A 23,123-nucleotide genomic window follows, 5' to 3' on the forward strand; every position below is an offset into this window, starting at 1 on the left:
TCCTTCTTTTCAAAAATGATACTGTTTAGCTTATTTTAAGATGTTTTAACTTTTGAATATTCTATCTTTAAGCTCTTGAGTTCACAATTCATATAAAATGTAGCTTGTATTTAAAATAAACAATCCGATTTTAATCAGTGCATGAAATCTGCTTTTGAAGTTCATTTGAGTGATTTATTTCTACCTACCACAGAAATGAATTTGGTAAGGTTTTAAGAGGTATCTTACCACAAGTTCTAACTGTAAATGTATTCACGGTTATTTTCAAAAGAATTATTTATGATTTTTTTCCCCAAAAGAATCTTAGAAAACGTGTAATAAACTATAAAGCTGATTTGCATATTTACAAAATTTTGAATAGCAAATATAGGCAACTCATATAAAAAAAAAACAAAACAACACATTTGTTCAATGGCTATTTGTGAATTGCCAGGTATGCTGCGTACCTCTAAAGAATTATCTTGTATTGAAAAAAAACTCCTCTGATGTCAAGCAAAATCTTGACACACAATCCAGCTGTCTTCTTGTGCCCAACGGACTTGTTTGCTAAACACTGTCACATTAAATGGTGGTGCTTTGGGAAAGAACACTTCAAACACACCCTTGCATGCCCAGCCCGCACTGAGATGGGGCTGCCTGTCTGAGATGATGGCATCCGCCTGGGTCAAGCCAGCATATAGCAAGCATTCCAGATTCGGACAAGGACCAAACACTTTGGTATTAACACAATGTATTCCCTGTTTTCTCAAATATACAAAATATACATTTCCAGTTTTGTGTTTTCGTTCTCTTTTATATATATATAGAATCAATCGTGTAGTTTAAACTTCTGCCGAGTGGGCTGCGTGGGGCGGGCGGCGGCGGTGCGGGCAGCTCAGTTCTGGTGCCTCTTCATGTGCAGCGCCAGGTGGTCGGAGCGGGAGAAGCTGCGGTTGCACACGCCGCACTGGAAGGGCTTGGCCCCCGTGTGCTTGCGGTAGTGGCGGGTCAGCTCGTCCGAGCGCGCGAACCTCCAGTCGCAGCCTTCCCAGGTGCATTTGTACGGCTTCTCACCTGCGCAACAGACCAAGAAGGCAAGGTGAGCGGGCGGCTGGCAACCCTGGACAAGGCAGGGAGTGTTGTCTGCCGAGGAGTGTCTTTCAAACTCAGGCTCTACGGAGGAAGGTGTGTGGATTCCTGATGAACTAGAAACTGCTCAGGGCATCTATCGCAGAGAGTCACTGTTTTGCAGAATAGTCCTTAATTAAGTACTCTGTGTACTGTTGCAGAACGGAAAATGGAAATTTTATGGGGGGGGGGGGCTAAATTAGGAGTTGGGTTTAACCCATACATGAAACTATATATAAAATAGGTAACAAACAAGAATCTGCCCCATAGCACAGGTAACTGTACTCAATATTTTGCAATAACCTACATGGGACAAGAAGCTGAGAAAGAGTAGATACATGTATAAGTGAGTCACTTTGCTGTACACCTAAAACATTTGCTAAAACAAAATACTGCAAATCAACCGCACTTCAATTTTTTAAAATTGTCTAAAAATTCTCTTTAAACAATTTTTAAAAATAAATGTGCAGGATGAATCAGTGCTCATATTTTTATGAGCACTGAGCTGCTCCTGCACATGTAAATCCATGAGATGACTAGATGAGCTTGAGCGCCTTTATTACTAACTACTGTGCCAATATAATTTCTATACCAACCAACCCCAACTGAATCAGGGCAGGACTAATGGCTCTAAGGTGTCCAAGGGAGGAAGGAATTCAAGGAGCTGCTCACATCACCAACTTAATGGACCACAACTGCGACCCTTTCACAAAGTGGTCCTAACAGTTTCTACATTAGCCACTGTGAAACGCCAGCACATAAGCCAGTTCACTTAACACATGGCCTTCCAAAATAAAATGGACTAGCTCTTTGAAATTCACTCCAGTATGCATATATTCACATCTTCCCATTTTTCAGACCAAAGCAAAACAACTAGATAAAGATTAAAGCTGAATGGTGTTAAAACTTTATGCGTTTGATATTTAACAATTTCTCAACCAGATCAGGAAGTCTGGTACCAATAACTTAACTGTGGTGTCATGCACATTTAATTTCCCTTTGCAACGCACTGCACCAGGAAGGCTATCAAAATTCATTCCATCAATGCTTTGTCAAATGCATATTATATGCCAGGGACTATCCTGAATGCTTAGGATAAAACAAAAATGCCTGAACTCATGGAACTTATATATGTAATACATAAAAGCTTCTATTCAATCTTCCTATCTATCTTCACTTAAATAGTGAATTAACATCTGAGCCACCACCCTACCCCTCTATCTGAGCCACTTCCCCACCCCTCTGCCATCTGTATTCTTAATGTCGTCTAAGGTTTGCTAGTAACCTTTCAAAACTACTCAATATTGACAGCCCAAAAGGATTCTGCCCACAATGACATGCAAAGAAACTCCCAGGTTTGTCAAAGGCCTGCGCTGTTCCTCACCACAGACCAGCTTCTGACTTCATGCAATTGCCCCACATCATTGTATATTTTTGATATACAAATAAAATTAATGTCACCTTTAAAAAAAATATGACTTATGATCCCTTCTCCAGGGAATCTTCCCAACCCAGGTCTGCTGCACTGCAAGAATATTCTTTACCATCTCAGCCACGAGGAAAGCACATACTATTTATAAGGCGGCCTTAATTTCCAGTTTTAGAATTAATTAATCCTATTTAAGATAATGTATTCCTCTAAATAAACCCCCAGACCAAAGAATCTCTCACTAAGCAATCACTAGTAGTTCCTCTATTGATGCTTAACGTGGTTATAATTTTCTGTGAATTTAAGATGAGAATTTGTGAGGTAAATTTGCATCTTAAAGTACTGCTGGCTTACTGCTGAGTTTTTTTTTTAATTGAAGGATAACTGCTTTACAGAATTTTGCTGTTTTCTGTCAAACCTCAACATGAATCAGCCATAGGTATACATACATCCCCTCCCCTTTGAACCTCCCTCCCAGCTCCCTCCCCATCCTACCCCTCCAGGCTGACACCAGAGCCTCAGTTTTTTCCTGAGCCCTACAGCAAATACCCATTGGCTGTCTATTTTACATATGGCAGTGTAAGAGTCCATGTTACTCTCCTCATACATCTCCCCCTCCCCATGTCCACAAGTCTATTCTCTATGTCTGTTTCTGCATTGTTGCCCTGTAAATAAATTCTTTGGGGCCGTTTTTCTAGATCCCACATCTATGTGTTAGAATACGGTATTTCTCTTTCTCCTCCTGACTGCACCCTGTGTAACTGCTGAGTTTATATAGCATTTGAAAGCTCTGAATGGCCAGACTAGCTGCTGAATTCTTTAAAGTGCTCTCCTCTGCTGGAGAAAACCCGCGTTGCTGTGAACACTGCTCACTCAGCGCCACAGTGAAACCCAGCTACCTTTCTCGGCCTGATTTAACAGGCTCACATTCAGGAAGCAGTAAGATTATTCAGCTGAGGCCAAATTTTAAAAGACACTGTCCACATCAACCGAGATCTCCACAGTTTGTGGTTAACGTATTTTTGCTGTCCTGATAACCACTGTGACTCCATAAAGGGTCACATAATTCATAACATGACTCCACAACAAAACCCCAGAAGGACAAAGACAGAAGGGCCAGAGCAGCCCTCTGAATTCTGTACCAGTTATTTCCCAGGGGGGTTCTCTTTCAACTCCTGGAGTGAGTGTCCGTGAGCCACCCTGCCCTTCTCCCTCTCCTCTGGCTCCAAACCAACAAACAAATACTTTTTATGTTTTTAATTCCCTTTTTGGCTCCTATTGCTCCGTTTTTAAAATGCACATATCAACTTCCTTAAGTGTTTTTTTCTTCCCCCTCTTAGAGTAAATTCAAAGAATTTAAGCTAATACACTTAAACCTTTTAAGCAACCAGAAATAAACCACTTTTCTTTTGCTTATATTCACATATGTTTAATACACAGAAATGTCTTAATACCAGTAGTAAATGTAGCTATCATTCTTGTCAGTGTAAATCAAACAGAAAAAGGTTTTTTGCACACCAGTGTTTGTTCTTGTTCCCTGTGAAAAATAAATCACCAAAACAAACAGGTTGGCAAAATACTTCACTGTCATTTAACGTGAAGAGAAAGTTATTTCTGATGTCTGAGGCAAGGGAAAAAAAAATTCCTAAAGTGCCCCGATTTAAAAAGGAGTCATTCTAGTCTTTTGAATTGAATAATTAAATGGCAAGAAAACTGAATTTTCAAAGTTTACTTAAGAAACAAGGGACACTAGACTCTTTTTGTTCACTGTTTTTATTGGCTAGGAAGCAATAAACTGCATCAGTATTTTTAAAAGTTTACTTTACTGATTGGTTGAAAAACGGTAGCCATGAAAGTTCCTAAAACAGTTGGGGTTTTGCTCTCAATTTATACGTATCTATAGAGTATTCAGCCAAGAATACTACCAGCTTCTGGATGTTAGTTATGGGGCCGGAGCTCTACCACAGAAGCAAGGACAACTGTTCCCCACTTGGGGCAGTTTGTACAGGATTTGTTCAAGTGTCAACACCGCTCAAGTAAAACATCGTAGAGGAAGCTGGTACCCAATTTCTGGCCAAATAAATAGCAGATTCAGGTCTTTCTTCCTCAGCCAGAAACACTATGCATAGTACTTCTGGGAAACCAAACTAACTTCCTTTAAGTTATTTCAACAGGATAGAGCTTTCAAAAGTTTAATTGGATTTTTACAGAATCTCCTTCCAATACCACCAATTTAAAATATTTAGTTAAGCTCTTTCAACATCAACTGTATTTTTAAGTTCTCATGCTGTTGTTAATGTGAAACTTTCCAAAGGCAAGAAGAAAAAAAAGTGACAAATACGTACAGCACGAAAAACAAGCTTCAGCTTTATCTCAAATAAAGTATATACTTTCTCATCATCTTATAAAATTATCAGGACTCTTTTACTAGAAATCCTTAATCCTTTTTTTTAAAAACAATGGTTAAATATACATGTTGTCCATACTGATGAAGTCAATTAATGTTAAGCAAAACCATTACCAGGAGGAGGAGGGAGCAGGCAGACACAGACACTGCGCGCATACTCCGACTCAGGTACTCGTATTTCATTTATCCTCAACAACAACTCCAAGAGTTAGAAGCAGAACAAGGAGGTCATGTTGGAGAAGCCTGGCCTGCCACTTTTCCTCTATGTCCCAGTTATATCCTCCATTAGCAAACACTGATACAGGCTCTATATGAATGAGGTAAGGAATACAGATATTGTTCACCTCTACTTAAAGATTCTAAAGCCTTTTGTCCAGGTCAGTTAACAACTAGCCTAATGGACTCAAAGCAGGCCTTAAATCCCAAGCTGTCTGAAGCATAGGACACACCCTGGCTGAGCTAGCCCCCAAGGACACCCAACTTTCAGGACGTGTGGAGTTCTGAGAGTTGTCCTGTGCTGGGACTGACAATCCCCAAATGTCACCTAATGATGGCTCTCATTTACCCTAGGATAAAGGAACCCTAGGCAAAAGAGAAGGGGACGACAGAGGATGAGATGGTTGAATGGCATCACCGACTCAATGGGCATGAGCTTGAGTAGACTCAGAGTTGGTGATGGACAGCGAAGTCTGGCATGGGGTCCATGGGGTCGCAGAGTTGGATACGACTGAGCAACTGAACTGAACTGAAAGGAACATCAATGAGTTACCAGAACGTGTTTGCTAAGTATCTGAAAAGTCTTTAGTGATGAACTTAAAAATCAGCTGCTTTTTTTTCCTGTTGAATAGACTAAAAAATGACTTATGAATCTACCACACTAGAATGGGAAGTTTCTCTGCTTGGCTGAACATGTTCAATAGATTCACACTAAGGCCTTTTCCTAGGATGTTCTGTATAGATTCTTCCAACAAAAGAAAAGTATCACAGATGGAAATATTTATCTTATTTATTTTAGGTAACCTTTTTGTTACAAATTTGTATATCTGGTTTCCTTCCTGATGCTAAAACTAAATCCAATCAATTATATTTGATAGAGGTCAAAAATCAGAATTGAAGTCAACATTTAGTAAAGGAGAGTAATATGTACTAACAATCAAACCTGTACCAGGTGACTTGCAAAATGCAACGAATAAGGCTTGGTCTCTGGCCTCAATAGCTTAACACCCATATTCTATTCTGACCGTTAAAGTGGAATAAATTATTTCAATAGTCAATAGTGTGTTAGTCACTCAGTCGTGTCTGACTCTTTCATGACCCCATGGCTCCTCATTCACGGAATTCTCCAGGCAAGATACTGGAGTGGGTTGCCATTCCCTTCTCCAGGGGATCTTCCCAACCCAGGGATGGAACCTGGGTCTCCTGCATTGCAGGCAGATTCTTTACCATCTGAGCCACCAGGGAAGCCCCCCCTTAAGCTTAATTCTTAGAATTTGAGTCCTTGATGTGCAAAATGAGCTCTTATTTCAGGAGGAAAATATTTTCATGCAACTCAGTAATCATCAGATCTTTTCCCATCACTAGAGACTTAAGGAATTTAGATTCTAAAACAGTATGCTGCTGCTGCTAAGTCGCTTCGGTCGTGTCCGACTCTGTGCGACCCCATAGACAGCAGCCCACCAGGATCCCCCGTCCCTGGGATTCTCTAGGCAAGAACACTGGAGTGGGTTGCCATTTCCTTCTCCAATGCATGAAAGTGAAAAGTGAAAAGTGAAAGTGAAGTCGCTCAGCCGTGTCCAACTCTTCGCAACCCCATAGACTGTAGCCTACCAGGCTCCTCCATCCATGGGATTTTCCAGACAAGAGTACTGGAGTGGGTTGCCATTGCCTTCTCCATCTAAAACAGTATACACTCTAATAAAAGGTTTTTAAAAAAGATAAGCATTAATCCCAAGATTAAAGAAACTCATAGGGAAATATTAGATATCTTTAAAAGCACAAAGTAAGGTGATTTGGACTCATTAATCCAAATTTTTATATATCTATCAGTAATTTTATATTAAAATTTTTTACTAAAGATCACTGCAGTGCACCTCCTATACTTGGCAACAGAAGGGCAGGCATTTCATTTCAAAGAAGTATTCGCAATATGTACCTAATGTACATCCTGGGCTTCCCTGGTAGCTGGGATGGTAAAGCACCCACCTGTAATGCGCGAGATCTGGATTTGATCCCTGGGTTGGGAAGATCCCCTGGAGAAGGGAATGGCAACCCACTCCAGTATTCTTGCCTGGAGAATTCCATGGACAGAGGAGCCTGGCAGGCTAGAGTCCATGGTGTCGCAAAGAGCCAGACATGACTGAGTGACTTTCACTTCACTTTACCTAATGTTTACTTGATAGAGTATCCCTGTCAATAATCTGCTCAGTTTAAGGAAACTAATTAAAAGGCTGTATTAAGAAATTCCCTTCTTTCTTCTGCGCTTATCTTTAAAACGTGACTCACCTGATTCCTTCCAAAAAACCTATAAAGAATCCAAGAGAAATCATTCCACTTCTCTGTATCTCCATCATCACTTAAATGTGATCTAAATGACTGATCTGTACTGGCACAGATACTGCTGAATGAAGGCTGCAACAACTGTACTCTGCCTCTTGACGAGCCACGGAAGTTCCCCAAACACAGAGACTGCCTTCTATTGCCATACCTCCTATGCACTTTGGTTAATCACAGTGTCCCGAGGCTGACCGACTTGGGAATTTTCATTCATGAAAAGGCGGGAAAGCATCTAAAGGCTACCGCACTGTGTCTTTGCTTTTCCGCGTCCTCACCTGCGGCAGGGTTTTCCCCGGTTCCTTCTGCCGAGGACCACTGAGTGTTATCTGACTAAACGTGCATTGAGGCAAGAACCTAAATGCCTCTTAGTAGAGGCATTTAGCCTCTTCAGTAGGACATGCTCCGGATCAGTTTATTATCCACCCTGAAGCTGTACAAGGGTAAATCAACTCTACATAAATGAGTTTTCTTTTCCATAATTGGACTGGATTTGAGGGAAACCAAGGAACTGTGGAGCTCCTCATGCTGGTCAAAGACAGACACAGAACAGGGGTGGGCATGCCACCCAAGGCGGCAGTCTCCACCCCACCAGGACCAACCTCTAGGCACCTGACCACCTCTGATATGTCTCCCAAGTGTCGCTCACTCTGTGTCTGACTCCGTGCGACCCCCTGGACTGGAGCCCGCCAGGGTCCTCTGTCCATGAAATTCTCCAGGCCAGAATACTGGAGCGGGTAGCCACCCCCTTCTCCAGGGGATCTCCTCAACCCAGGAATCCAACCAGGGTCTTCTGCATTGCAGGCAGATTCTTTACCATCTGAGCCCCAAGGCTTCTGGACAAAAACATCCTCTATCATTGATAGTGTTAATGAAATACCAGTTCCTGATTCTCCTGACAAAAATGACATTCAGATTCACTTTCTTGTAACAAGAACCCAAAGTAAAATTTTCAAACAGTAAAGTCTCGGTGAAATATTTTACCTTTTTTAACCAAAATAGAAAAATTCTATATTTTCATTTTTCTAGTACTGAATGAGTCCTGATTATCCTTTCCTTAAATTTGCACTTAACGTGGTTATCTTGACCTGGAGATTCTTCCCAGCTCTAAAAGGTGTGCTTTTATACAGTAGTCACAGGTATATTCTTCGGCCTGGATGTTTTTTAATGAAAGTTACCTATGGGGCACTTCTAAAACAGCAACTCACCTTAATCAGAGTTGTAAGAGATTCTTGGATATAAATAATACAGGCTGACAGAATAGGAATGCTGCTACAGAGATACTTGCTAAACTAGGACATTACTTTGTTTCTAATCTTTCACCTGAAAAGATGTAGGTCATCAAGTAAACAGCTATTACATTCTTTAAAACTAAAAATATCTGCAAAAGTAAAAACTTTTGGTGATTAAAATATTTTACTTTTAAAAACATCACGCTCCTCACTATCTTCACAGCTAATTGTTTCTATCTCAACTTCTGCTATTCTATTTAGTCCATTTACGAACTATCTTCTCCCACTAATCTATAAAAAGAAAAGGGAAGAAGAGATTGTCTTTGGATTCTCGAAAAATCAGTCAAAAACGTTTGCTTAATCAAATTATACTTAACCTTCCATATGCTTTACCATCTCAAAACAATGTTTAATCAATTTCCTATGTAAATGTAAATGTTTTTCAGATGAAAGATCAAGTCCCAGAAGCAAAGTTAAACCTTTCCCATGAGTCATTAAAAAATTGTTTCTAAGCTTCTATGCTCATAAATACCTTTCCAGGCATCTAAACCAGTGACTCTTAGAGCCACTGTTTTTTTTTTTTAATGTTAACTTGAACTTGTCAATATAGAAAAATAAATTTCAAAGCTGCAAACAAAGTAACTTAAGAATGTCTACTGGTAACACGTAACAGGCTAAAGGGGATACTGTTTCCTGCAGTTTTCAAATATAAACTCAAAAAAATTAGCGAGTACTAATTTCATCCTGCAAAATTTTTTCACCTCTACCAACAATGATCTCTAGATCCAAACTGCATGATCTCCACTAAGGCTATATACATATATATGGAGACATATATGTGTGCACACACGTATCTAAAATCTTATTCTGATTTTAACTCTAAATCATTTTTTAAGGAAATGAATTCCTTTCTATATTTTTTAAAATGTTTTACCACTTCCCACAGTTCCAGAAAAAAAGGAATAATTCATGTTCAGAACATTTTGAATGTTTTCTATTTGTGGGGAAGTGCTGCAAATGAAAATACCTTTATTATCAACATGGCCAGTATTTTAAAACAAAAATCTATACTTAAGACATTCAATGGATAGTAAGTGTAGAGCAAGGAACTAAATAGGAATTTATACCTAGGGATTTTTTAGTATACAAAATGAAACTAAAATCAACTGAGCAATAAATCTCTAGCAGAGATTATGTATTTTGAAGTACACACAGTACCATCTTAATATAAATGTCATTAGAAAAGTGTTCTACCCAGGAAGTGAGACGGCAGGTGGGAATTTAGCCCCTTTACAAGTAGTCTTGGGCTAGAAATCTTTCCAAGGCTTACTGTGAAATTCTTTCTTAAACAAGGAATCCCGAATACAGCTGTGATTCTAACAGGACAGTGCTTCACCCACGGTCCACTTCATGTTGTTACGTTATTTGTATGTTTCCATTTTTGGGGGGTGCTTCCAATTGTCCTTCTCTTGTCAATCGGTGGCAGTCATTCTGGGATCATGTAGTCCCCAGGTAGCAACCTGGCCACAGAGTCTGGATCCAAGGCTACTGACACGGCCGCCTGATGTGTGCCGCTCAGACTATGAACAACTGCTCACCTTCGGCCCTGCTCCAGATAGCTGACAGAGGACCATAAAACCTTACCATCCTCTCTTTTCCCAACCGCTTTACCATATACTCCAGGGTTAAGTGCACAGCCACACACGTGACTAAAACTACTCAGATTTCAAACTTCTGTATTCAGAGTGCACTGTTTGCTTTTTCAGAACTCTTTCTTTAGAAAGTAAGTACTTTTTACTAAAGTGTAAACACAATTTTCAAAGAAATTTCCACACTCAATGTAAAAGCCACATTTCAACTCATGGGACTCTTAGGCATACCAAGAAACAAGGATCGGGTGATAAATGTTTTCAATTTCTTTTTAAAATGCTGTTAAAAGGACAAATATTTTTATTTGGAAATATACACTTCTTGACACTGTTGCCTAAGTAGCCATACTTATTTCTAATCAGAAGCACGATATATATATATATGCTAGAAGTAACACAAAAACACTTCCACACAGGTAATAAGGATATCCCTATAGGCCAATAAGTACGCTATCACATATATATAAAAGACAGCATGGTTTTTACAATTTTTTCCCTAGAATAGAGGCAACATCAATTTCAGGTATTTTGTCTAACCATATAGAGCTTTGTATTATTTTTGTATATTCTTTCTGAATAAAGAAATCAAAATGTATAAACTTAGAAAAACTTGAATGCTATGAGACTTCTAACTGCTATTTTCTACTCTTTCATCTCAAATTTTTTTAAAAAACCATCTTGTTTCAGAAAGACTATGTCCTTACGTTCGGTTTACAAGTCAAGAAGCATTTGCCATCTAAAAATCCAGAATAAGCAATTAAACAGAACTCAGGTGTAAGTTGTTTTAATTGCTTAAAACATTTTAAAAACATAAGGTAACTTGACATTTTAAAGCAATTACAATTATTTTCTAAAGAAGTCCTAGGGTCCTACACATTCTGCCACATTCTGGCAATCATTAAAAAGGTTTTATATCAAAAATACAATATCAACATTCCCATATAAATTTTTAAAGTCCTCTAACAAAAAAAGCTAATTACATGAGAAGTTATTTAGAAATACCTGGGCCTTTAAAGGAATAAGGAAAAAAAAAACCACTTTGCTAGCTTCAGATACATTCATTAAAAAAACGACAGGGTGGGGAGGATGCAATGAGAGCGCACAGGTAATTTTCAAAGGCATTGTGTAGAAACTAAAAATGAGGAGAAAACAACCTCAATGCTCTATGATTACCCAAGAACGGGTTTAGCCAGATGAACAAGTCTGCCACAAACCCTCCTCGAGGCATCTGAGAGGCTATCAAACAAAACTTTATTAAACTGGATTACGGGGTCTCACTCATCAGATGTCAATGGACACACATTTATGATTGGGCAAAAAAGTCAATGCATGGGATTCAAACTAGGCCTCCATCTTTTTAGTTGGTTTTTATCTCTTTCAGTATGAGCGTCATTAAGACAACCCACTATTAAATTTCCCTGCCAGCAGGTCAAGTTCCAGAATCGCAGGTATAAGCATTCAGAGCACTAAACCCTGCCAGGGGTTACAAGGCCATTTAGATATGTCCTGACTACATCCCAGCAATAAGCAGTTGATTGCATTGATATATGGAATCACGCTCCTCCTTTATTAGGAGACTTTAACCTCAGGAGAAACATTGTTTCCTCCTTCCTATCTCCCATTTCAAGGACTTTCAAAGGAGAAAGGACAAGAGCTCAAAAGTTCTGAAGTTATTTCCTCTCCTCCTTAATCATAATTCAGGTAAAAACCCATTTTCAGTGTTTCTTCCTAAATATATAACATATATTCTATAAAAGCATTGTTAAGTATTTCTATAGAGACTGTTTTCATGGTTTTTTTGTCATTTGTATGCTGAAAACTTCAGATTGAGTTTACATGCTTAATGGATATTTAAGTATAAATATAACTTCTACTTTGAGATTCGGAGATAGCCTTTTTGTCTCTACCTAAAAACTTCAGGTTGAAACAACCCACTGGTTTCACTGATAAATAGAGGAGATGTCTTTTCTTTAAAAGCAATTTCTCAGAAAGCCCTGGAATCTACCACATTGTCGCCAACACTATTTAGATTTTAAGTAGTATTTATCACTGGAATATCAAGCAATACTTCCCAATGCGCATATGAAATGTCTGCAGCCATGTTCCTCTTTGAGCTCTATCTCAGCACTGACCTTTGTTCAAAGGCTTTTACTTTTTAATGCAGCAGTTAGAGATAACTACTTCATTTATCAAAACTCAATTTCCATAGTAACATCTAGCCTGGGGAGATTCAAGTCCTCACACTAATCCAGCAGCCCATTCAAAGGAACTGTTGAATACTTTGGTTTCCATAGCAATGATGGAATAAAACATTTTGCTAGGTCATTGCTTTTATTAGCAAACTTATTCTCTGAACTTTAGGTTAAAGCTGCATTTACGGAGAGAAAAAAAAACACAATCACTTTGTATAGGTTCTTTCCTTTAGGCCTATCCTTTTAAGAAAATCACTAATGGTAACCACCCGTAGTTTTAAAAATACTTTGGGTATTTGGAGATTTTTACAGCTTGCCACCACCTAATTTCGTCCTCAAATAAGTTCTGATATAAAGTTTTGAAATTAAAAAGCATTTTAAAATGAGTGTATAGATCTGACAAAAGTTTTTATAAAATTATAGGGGCTAAACATTTTAAACACGGATGAGATATTAGCTGGAATAGTCTCTCCGATGTACAACATGGACTGGGGTAGAATGTAAAATAGCTTTTAAACCACGACCCTAGTTTTGCCTGATTTTAGTATTTTTCAACTTCCAGCCCACCTTTTACCAGCAGGGAAAACATACTAAACACAGATATTTTAGGCTCAAGGTGAAATTAAGATAATTTATTAAGCAATTACGCTTTACCTGCTAAATGGAAAAGGCTTTAGTGTTTGATGTAGTTTTATAGAAGCCAGCTGATTTGTTACGGAGGGAGAAAATTAGTTACATTTTTTTCCTTCAAGATAGGAACAGCAGTGCCATTAAAGTTTTAAAATCCATTAGTAAACATCGTTGTTTATGTTTGGGAGCAATTAATTCTATGTGAGGTGACAGGACAAGGCTTTAATGAGGGAACATCAGCCTTCCTGGAACCAAACTTTTTTCACTGAACTGAATTTTGAGCCAAGGCAGTGCTGAAAAAGGTAAGCCATTAAAAAATAAAAGTTGACAGAAGAAAGAAGAGATCAAACACGTGCTGGCTTTTAAAAGGATGAATACCACTTATACTATTTACACAACTCACAGAATTAACAAGAAAATTACATACCAGTATGAGTCCTCAGGTGAGCTTTTAAATGAGAAGACTTTGTATAAACTTTTGTGCAGCCTGAAATAAAGGAGAAGAACAGCGTGTCATTCTGGAGATCCTTTTGAAATCTTTACATCTGATGATTCAGTGTTTAAAATCAGGCTTTAAAGATGAAATCTCTCATGCAAGGAGATATTTGAAGCTTCAGTTTTAAGAGATGTTTTAAAGTATACTCCCCCCTATTACCTGATTAAAGGTATAAAGTGATTTGCTTTATGTTTCACTTTAGCAAGAACGAGAGCAGACAATCAAGCCAAACTACAAATGGGAAATCTATGTTTATACCAGTAGGTGCTTTATACTAATAACACATACCTCGGTGATTTAAAAAATTTTAATGGCTCTAGAGCTGACAATGTTAAACCATTATCCAAGATGACTGCAATTTTCTGTACTCCCACATTTCTTGTTTTTTCATTTAGTATGTCATGTCATATCATGTACCAGAGTCAATAAATTATACCCTGTATTAATCATAAACTAGCTTATGCCAGCAACTTGTAGATATATTCATCACCGTCATCAATTTATATTTTGGGCCACATACCTCATTCAAGAAAGAGCATATGCTTACATGCTATCAGAACCAACCTTGAAATCTATTCTGTAGATGGTCTTGTCTTGTACCAACCCACTCTTCATTACCACCCTTTCTTTTCCCCTGTTTACTTAAGCAATCCCTTTCCAGGATACTTAATTTAGAATTAAGAACTCCAATTTACATTGCCACAGTAAACAAAGTGAGCAAGACTCTCATGTACTTAACATTAAAAAGAAAAGAGTTCAGTACCTTTTTTTGGTCCCATAATATTCCAAACTTTTTTTTTACTACATCAAATAAGCGCAAACTAACTAAATGGTTACTTGGGTAAGGCCCTGGAGACTGGGATGCGACAAGAGCAGAGTAGGTGAATTTTTTTTAACTGTCAGCCACTACTCTCCCATGTAAAGTTGGAATGAGAGGTGGAAAATGGCACACACTAAACACACACACTGATTCTTTAACCAGGTAGGATCACATACCCGGGTAATCGCAGTAGTGGATGCGCCGTTTCTCCAAATCGGGGTTACTCCTTCTATTGTATCTGACAGGCTGGATGTTTTGTGAAGTAACTGGCAGGGTGGCAGGTAAATTTGGATTATGAATTGCCAGTTTAGAGGCAATGGTAGCAGCATAGGATGGAGGTGGGGTTAAATTCTGAAGCATCTCTGCTTGTCTATCTGGGCTTCCAGGCTCTGAGCTTGGTGGTGACGGGGGGAAGTAAGTGGCCTGCTGGGGAAGAAACTGACTTGGCATGGTGTATGTGCAAGGGGGCATGCTCTGGAATTGCTTCATGGCGGTCGGCGGAACGGCGGAGGTGTGAGTGTTAAGGCCTGCCATGGCGGCCGACATTGAAACGTTAAGAGTGTCCATCACTGCTGTCTGGTTGGTAGAACTGGGCATATCTAGATCCGGTGTATTCAGGAGCTGATACAGATGGCCCTGCTGGGGAGGGACAGAAAGATGAACGTCTGGTGTAGGAAGTTCTTGTTTGATGAAAATATTGTTCACCTCTGGAGCTGCGGTCTGGTGGGAGCTGAATATGCTGGTGAACTCGGGGAGGGCCTGGGTTGGGGCCGGAGGAGGGGCGGTCGTCTCACTCTGGTGGCTGAAAATGGTAACAGGTTCTGTCTTGATGTGTGTTACGCACGGTCTCTGGGATTTGTAGAGGCCAGTTCTCAGGTGAGTGATGTCAGGGAGGAAGACGTTCATGTTGATACTGTAGGGTAACCCTTCACTGTCAGTGAAGAACTGGTCTACGACTGAGGCACTGTCTCGTCTATACTTTTTATGTTCTGGAATTATAGAAACTGGAGGAAGCTGAGGTGCCAGGTACTTCTCCATTTCACATCTTGTCTAAAAAAGAAGAGATAGAAACATGTATAATCCACCCAATTCATCATCGCGGGAAGAACAAACTGTGCTTACTAAAAATTCCCCCAACAATCTCTATGAAAAGTACCAAGGCAAACTCCTCTAAGTGTGCCTTATATAAACATATCAGGTTTATTTGTCAACTGTGTAACAAATGGTTCACCAAAAGCCTTACGAAACTGTGTATAACAAGTGTTTGGAAAAATCGCCGCCAGTCAACCCCAGACAAAAAGTGAGACAAATCAAGAAGAAAAAGGAAGCAAAGAGAAAAAAATATTCCTTTCTGATGCAATAATAAGGTATACTTTATCATCACTCATATACAAGCAGGATTCTCTGCTCCATTACAACTGAAAATACAGTATTGTAATAAGGCCAAATTATCTCTCTTATTCACGTCACATAGGTAAATCCAGTGGTTGAAAAGGGAAAAAAAAACCTCAGTAAACCTTTCTGGTTAAGGTTAATATTGCAAAATTTTCTTTTTTTTTTTTGCTTGGGTAGATATTGCTGAAATAGCTAATATAAAACATGTTCTTTGTCTATTTAAGTGCCTTTTCCAGTTTACAGTTCAATGGAAACCTAAATACAATGTTTTGAGCAAAACACAGTATCCACTGAGAGAACAAACCAACTTCTCCACCAGTTTGATCTAAATGTTGATTTTAATCAGCAGATTCTGTAATTGGTTAATAAGATAATGAAATGTTCCTATTCATATCCCTATCTAAAACAGATCTTTAATTACCTAGGGGAAAACCATTCCTTTGGTAGAGTGGTGCTAAGGGGCCGTGGGTGGAGAGAGGCTGCTAGTAGCCAGCACAGTCATCAGCCAAACATTTATGTGTCCTCAGTGGGCCAATGCTACATTCCCCCTCACTCTGTAAAAAGCTCAGTCATCCCTTATCCTCCTGTGTCTTCTAAGCAGCAAACTGACAAATGCCCACATGGTTTTAAAAGGGTGATTTTTCCTCTTTAGGACACAGTCCAGCTTGTAACTGGTCTCCCTCAGTCTTTTGCAGCTATCATCTTTCCTAGTATAACACAAACTTCTAAAATTTTTAGCACTGAAAGGAAATTTCAACAGAAACACACACATACGAAACAACACCCCCAACTAGATGCTCACAGAACTATTAACCGTGGCATTTTAACAAGTGAATAACAGTCTTTTTTTTTTCAGACCCCGAGATCATTTTGTGTGGATATAGACTCGGGTTTCCCGCAAAGATACGATTTAAAAATAAAAACGCGCTGGTCTTGTGGGTCACATCTCTGACAAATGCCGCTGCCTCTGCACAGCACGGTGACATTCGCAGACCCCCGGAGCAGGAGTTGGGTATAGCAAATACACAGTATACCAAGGGGCTATTAAATGAAGCGTCTTGAAATAAACCGAACTAAACCCTTTCGTGCGCTTTGCTCCCATGGTGGTTAGTGGTTTCTGATTTTAGCTCTTCCAGCTGTTTGCATGTGGGTATGTTTCCAATTTTTTTTTTCCCTGGGACAGGCTAAAAGTCCCGGGAAGTTTTTTCTGGGCTATATGACTCCCTGCGTGGGCGAAAGAAACAGGCGGTTGCTCTAATTCGGCTGCCGGGCAAGTGTAAAAGCCAACTGCCAGCTTTCAACGCGGCTCCGGGAGGAAATTTACGCGCAGATGAAGAAAACAACACCTCCCGGTCCTTCTTTTTTTCTTTCTTTCTTTTCTAAGAAAAAAAATTAGCGCTCCAACACCACCTGAGCTTTTCTAACTCCCGTTTCCCAAAGGAGCCCTACGATCGCGTCTAAAGCAGGTTGCACCAAGCGATACAAAACTAGCACCCCGAGGGGCCTCCCTCCAGCACCGCCCCCCGCCCCGATTTGCGTTCCCACTGAGCCCGGGACGCCGTGGGTAGGGACAGCGGGTGACCTCCAAGGCCGGGGCAGCGGGAGGAGGCGGATTTAGGGGACACACGGAATCGAGGACCGGCGTGAGGAACGAGCTTTCATCCCCCAAATGGTAGAAAAACAACTAAGGTGCGCGTGAGCACCAGTTCCCTCCTGAACCTTTCCCGGAAAGAGCTGCCAGGGCAGACTCCCCATAGACTCTACTCATTCGGGTGCCCCCACCAGGCCAGGAGGGCAGGGCGGGGCTGCCCCCCAGCCCTGGGCCGCGGTGCGCCCCGACGCGCGCCCCAGCCTGGAGCGGCCCCTGTCGCCCGCGCGCCGCAGCGGCGGGACACGCCCGAGGCCCGGGAGGGAGGCGGAGGGAGGGGAGCGGCTCTTCCTACCTGGACCAGCTCCTCGGCGGGCAGCCGCGGGCCCGCGGCGGGCGGCGGCGCCGCCTGTGGCGGCGCGGGCTGCGCCTGCGGGTGGTGGTGCGGGTGCTTCAGCTCGTCGCCGGGGAAGAGCGCCGGGTCGCGGGCCGGGTTCGCGGCGCCCAGCACGGGCTTGAGCTGCGCGAACACGGGCTCGTCCTGAGGGGCCGGCGGCTGGGGCACGGGTCCCAGGCGGGCGCTCATGGTCAGCACCCGCGTAGCCATGGGCACTCGGGGGTGGGGGGTGGGGGCGGTTCCGGGAGCGAGGCGCGAGTCAAGCGCGCTTCCCACGTCGCCCACGCTGCTCGGGTCGGCGAGCTTGGCTCCGGACGGACCCTTCAGCTCACAAGCAGGCGCGGTTTTCAAAGGCGCGCACGAAAAGCCAAACTCTTCCGCTCCGCCACGCGTAAACGCCGACGTCCACCCGGCGACCACTTTCTCCCGCCCCGCCCCACCGCGTTCCCCAGCTCCCCGGAGTCCGCTCCCACCACTGCCTGCCTCCGCGAGCGAGCTGCTAGCGCGCGTACCTGCCCCGCGACTACTGACACTTGACGCCCGCCTCTATTTTACCCAACTCCAGGGAGGCGGGGCCAGCCGGCCAGACTGGCAGCGCTCCGACAAATCGAGGGGCCCCGAAGCTGGCCGGGCCTGAGCGGCTGGCCTATGAAAAGGGAGAAGCTCGCTCAGGGCCCCGCCTCCGCCAGGCGGACCGCACCCCTTTCGGGCCACGAGCTTCGCGCGCAGGGCGGCCGCGCAGTTTGTACACAACCTCTCTGACAGATTGGGCTGGCGGAGACGGGGGCGGAGGGAAAAAGAGAAGCGAGTGGAATATGGGGAAGAGAGGGAATTCGGGTGGAGACGTGGAGGGAGATCTCTTCGGACTGTTCTCTGCCAGGATTAGCGAGAAAAAGAGTTTTGCACGCCTTAGGTGTTGTGCAAGGACCTGAAACTCGCAAGTTGAAACCTAGAAGGCAGCTAGGTGGGGGCGCTAAGGTTTTGGAGAGTTTTGTTTAATGAGCGTGTATTTTTAAATATACAAAATGTACTTTTCTTTAGCGCAAAACTAGGGGCGATGTGATAAACATTTAAACACAGCTCTTGTCTCTGTGTATCTTTAGCAGTGAATAAATCCCTTCAGCAAAGCAAATTTGGAATGTCCTGAATAAAAGGTTTAATGGCAGGTTTTTTTTTTTTTAAGTCCTTACATAAAAGCTTGTTTTTTTTCCCTTGCAGTATTTAAATGGGTAGGAGAAGTTTTCAAACACATTTCAACCTCGTATCTGGGTATGGAGAGGAGGGAGATGGGGCACATGAATTTTCAAGTTTTTAATATTTACACTGTTGATTCTAGCCAAAGCATGCAATCTAATTTAAGCACCAACGACTAGATGAAATGTATTTAAATAGACATTACATCTTTGACTTATTTTTGCTACCACTGTGTGTTCAAAAAGTGGAGTTTAATGTTTGTAAAACAGAAACGTAGCACATTTACCTTACACCGTGGCACCTACTCCTACGAAAAGACAACCAAAGAAAGTCACAAACGTTAGACACGCAGCAGCTCTGAAAACTGGGAATCCAAACTTATCGGAAAGTAAGAGCGAAAATATTTCACTGCCCATTTACTGTGTTAGAGTGGGAAGGTGAATTTTGCCAGCAATCACCTAAGGAAACCAGTTTCCTTAATCCTTAATGTTCTTATACATGATTTTTATCTGGCTTATTGGGAAGCCATAACACTACACTGCAATAAAAATGCCTGGAATATTACTACATATGTACATATGTTGACATTTTTACATCTACATCATCACTTCATGGTAAAGCAGCTTTTACCAAAAAAAGTGTTCTTAGGAAAATGTTCTCCTCAAAGAGTGAATCTATCAAAAGATATGGATCTCTTTTCAGTGTGTGGATTTAAAAAATTAATAAACACATAAAGTGTTATGGGTGTTTATCGTTAGAAAACATAAAATTATGCTGTAAAATATGTTTTCTCCTTTTCATTCTGTTTTTACTAAAGATTCATTTTTACAGCTGTGATCACTGTTTTCAGAGAATGGTTGATGACTATTTTCACGCTACCAAAGGATTATTTAATGTGTTTTGGCAAATTTTTTCCAAGCAAACAATCCCACACTATCCACCTTCATCTTTAAAAAGTTGCCCTGGAAAAAAAAACTTGCCCTGATTTTCTCTAATACTGAATCCAATTAGGTAATTAAATAATTTAGAAACAGATTATAGAATTGTTATGGGATTTAATATAACTTAAAAAAAATTGAACCTTGAAAGATTTTTAGTGGTTAATGCTACTAACATGATCAAATCCGTGTCACATAGATAACTCTTAATAGAACTTTTATATTCTTTTTAACTTTAAACCTAAATCTAACTTACATTTAATACAAGTTGGCATCTATTTATATTTTAATTTGCTTTTAAGCCTCTCTAGACCTTTCCCTTTATCTCTCTCTCTTTTGTTGTTGTTGTTGTTGTTGTTGTTTTTCACCACAGTGTCAGTGGCCTATTATTTCAACCTAAGCTTTCACTGCAATAAAATCCAGTTATTTTACCGGAAATGTGTCTATATTTCACACCAATTTTTGACATGTCTTCATGTACAAAAGTGTTTCCAATGCAAAAAAAAAAGCCTATTTGATAAACTTTTAATACAATATATTTATAGTCCTTTAAATTTTTTTCTTATTTCCAATTTTCTTAATGAATATAGATATGAACCTAGCTATGGTTGGGCTCGAAACATATTTATAGCAGAAAAGCTGAATACAATCTTTTTTGCTCAAACACAGTAGCATTTATTTAAATTTCATCTCCGACAGAAGGATTCATGAAATAGGGCTGCCACTTTTAAGTAATGGTTTCTCTGAAATACCCAGCTCTGCAAGCTCACAGAAAATAACTAGCTTAGCACTGTACAATAGTACGGAAATTGGAAAGTAATCTTTTCAGAGACATTTGCTATGCGGTTCTGAACGTATAAAAGACATGTTCAACCAAGCTTACTTGCTGCTGCTGTGAACACAAATGATCTAGCAGCAAACCTGCTTCTTCGACTTAACCAAAAGGGTTAAAACTCGATAAATATTTTTCAAATGTTTCAGGTTCTGCATTGGCGTGAAGCCAGACAGTGTGAATGGACAGATCCTCAATTACTTTGAACTTTCTAGTTCTTTGCATTCTTTCCTGCTTAGTAGTGCTGTACCATTAGGGAAGATAGGAGAAAACAAAAAACAAATGTCAGGTTTCAAAAATCAATTAGTGGCCTGGCAGCAGAGGGTAACTGAACTGTTCCAAAACAGAGAATTCGGAGGGAAGGAAAGAGAAAAAGTTGAGTAGTCAAGTTAGGTAGGAGGGTAAGCATAGAAGCAGTGTGCATGCTTAAGTCCTTAGTCACTGGGCAACACAGATTTAGTCTTAGAATAAACCCTAAGTGTCACTATCTTTACGGGAATAAATATGCCTGAATGTGTGGGGGTTGAGCAGGCAGTCAGCCGTGGGGGAGGGGGAGATTTGAAGGAGGCAGTGGGGAAAAAAAATTGATAAATAGCTTCTGAATGATGAGATGAAAGAAATATGAAACTATCACTAGGGTAGGGTTCACAGGAAGACACGGCAAAAGAAATATCTGTATTCAGTTGTTTGGCCAAAACCTCAGGGAGAACTTGAAATTATAGGATCTTATTTTTGACAACACTTTATTCACTTTGGAAACTATTGATAGAATATTGCATTTCAGTAAAATGAGTGAAATTTCTGAGTGATACTGAACATGATACAGAAAAAGCATGACAATGAATAAAAATCCTTTTTTTTTTGATAAGGGAGTAAATTCTCCTCCAGGGTAGGATTATTCAATTTAAAGTGACTTTTCTTGATAATCATTGACTGTCCGCCAAGTATTAGAATCTGTATCAGTAGAAACTAAGATATAACTATTGTCCTATATTTCACATTTTTAATCTTTTCATTAATGGCAACTGCTTGAAACCACACATAAAAAAAAAGTCATTGAGAAAAGAACACAATAAACAGAAGATTCAAATGAGATTTAGAAGATTCAAAATTCAAACTGTTTTTACTCAAAAAACTAAGACACCTGAGAAAAGATGTCCATTCCTTTTGTGATGAAACAATATGTAATTTAAACACGATTGTATATTTCTTTTTGTATAAATCAGAGTGGTCTTAAGAAAAACACTTCATATTATATTTTTTTTACTATCTCAATCCCAGTTCTTAAGAAATTAAATTTTATATTTAAATTTGGATTTAAATGTGTTCTTCCTGAAATATTTCATAAAACTCTCAATGTGCACTTATTCCTAAATGTACTATAATTTATCCTATTTTTCAAACTCTAGTAATAGGGAAAAAAAAACAATATTTTACCTTTTGGGGGCACTGGGATTGCTTTTTCCACCTTGTGAGTATAATAAGCAGACAAATGTAAACGCCTTGAACCAAGTTATAGGCCAGGCATACTGTAGCTTAAACTGTACAGTATACGAATTCTGACTTGAAACATGATAGGAAAGGTCAAGAGAAAAGTCCTGAACTGAAGTAGTTACGCCAGACAATCTTAGAACATTAAGGAGGCCCCATCACCAGCATCACAATGAGTGGTGTTTTGAGCCAATTGATGTTCATGTGATGACAAAGCCCTAATGGTCCTAGGCTGTGAGGCACTCGTAATGCATGCTCAAGTGAACTGTGCGCGGGGCACAAGAAAATACCCCTTTGGAGGTTCATTTGTGAATGAAATGTGTAAAAGGATGGTGCTAAGACCAGTGCAGACTCTTCATGCCTTCACGGCTATCCACTGGTGATGGTTAGGTAAATTAGTGTAACTTCTGAAGAGCACAGCTGGACAATAAGTTGAAGAAGGCTAAAATGTAAACAACATTTAGAACAATAGATAAAATACCCCCTCTAGGAAATATATTATACATTGGAAAGACCTGAGTTTGCCCAACTATAGGAGAGTAGTTCAATAGTATATCCATATAGTGGCTACTGTTCTGCTACCCAAATTATATTATTAAAGGATATTTAGTCACATGGAAAAATACTCATGATATGTTAAGTAAAATAAAAGTTAAGAGGTCTTTATAAACACACACCCAAAGATGAAAGGAAAATACAAAACATGGATGCATTTTGGTGGCTCTCATTGGATGGTGAAATGACAGGTAGTTGTACATTGCTTTATACTTTTGAAT

General features: G+C 40.3%; 1 protein-coding gene across 2 annotated transcripts; it reads right to left on the reverse strand.

Moving 5' to 3' along the window:
• Positions 1-772: 772 nt before the first annotated feature.
• KLF5 (KLF transcription factor 5) lies at positions 773-22,511 on the reverse strand. 2 transcript variants are annotated; one of them, XM_070471582.1, is made up of 4 exons: positions 22,294-22,511; positions 14,689-15,562; positions 13,624-13,683; positions 773-1,053 (listed from the first exon to the last, which is right to left on the reverse strand). In XM_070471582.1, exons 2-4 carry the CDS (start codon positions 15,548-15,550, stop codon positions 875-877), a joined length of 1,101 nt encoding a protein of 366 aa, XP_070327683.1. In that variant the 5' UTR covers positions 15,551-15,562; positions 22,294-22,511; the 3' UTR covers positions 773-874. The 2 variants fall into 2 exon arrangements, with proteins under 2 accessions (XP_070327683.1, XP_070327685.1); XM_070471584.1 differs by lacking the exon at positions 22,294-22,511 and adding an exon at positions 17,851-18,196.
• Positions 22,512-23,123: the final 612 nt, after the last annotated feature.

Source organism: Odocoileus virginianus, chromosome 8, assembly GCF_023699985.2.
Source record: "Odocoileus virginianus isolate 20LAN1187 ecotype Illinois chromosome 8, Ovbor_1.2, whole genome shotgun sequence".
Classification (NCBI taxonomy): Eukaryota; Metazoa; Chordata; class Mammalia; order Artiodactyla; family Cervidae; genus Odocoileus; species Odocoileus virginianus.

Bases quoted from the DNA above. Each gene is read 5' to 3' on its own strand.
- KLF5 (XM_070471584.1), bottom strand. From the start codon at position 18,102: ATGGCTACGCGGGTGCTGACCATGAGCGCCCGCCTGGGACCCGTGCCC. The intron at 15,563-17,850 runs GTAGGAAGAGCC...CTTCTTTTTTAG, and splicing joins CCGCCGAGGAGCTGGTCCAG to ACAAGATGTGAAATGGAGAA. The intron at 1,054-13,623 runs GTATGTAATTTT...TCTGTTGCGCAG, and splicing joins TCACCTGAGGACTCATACTG to GTGAGAAGCCGTACAAATGC.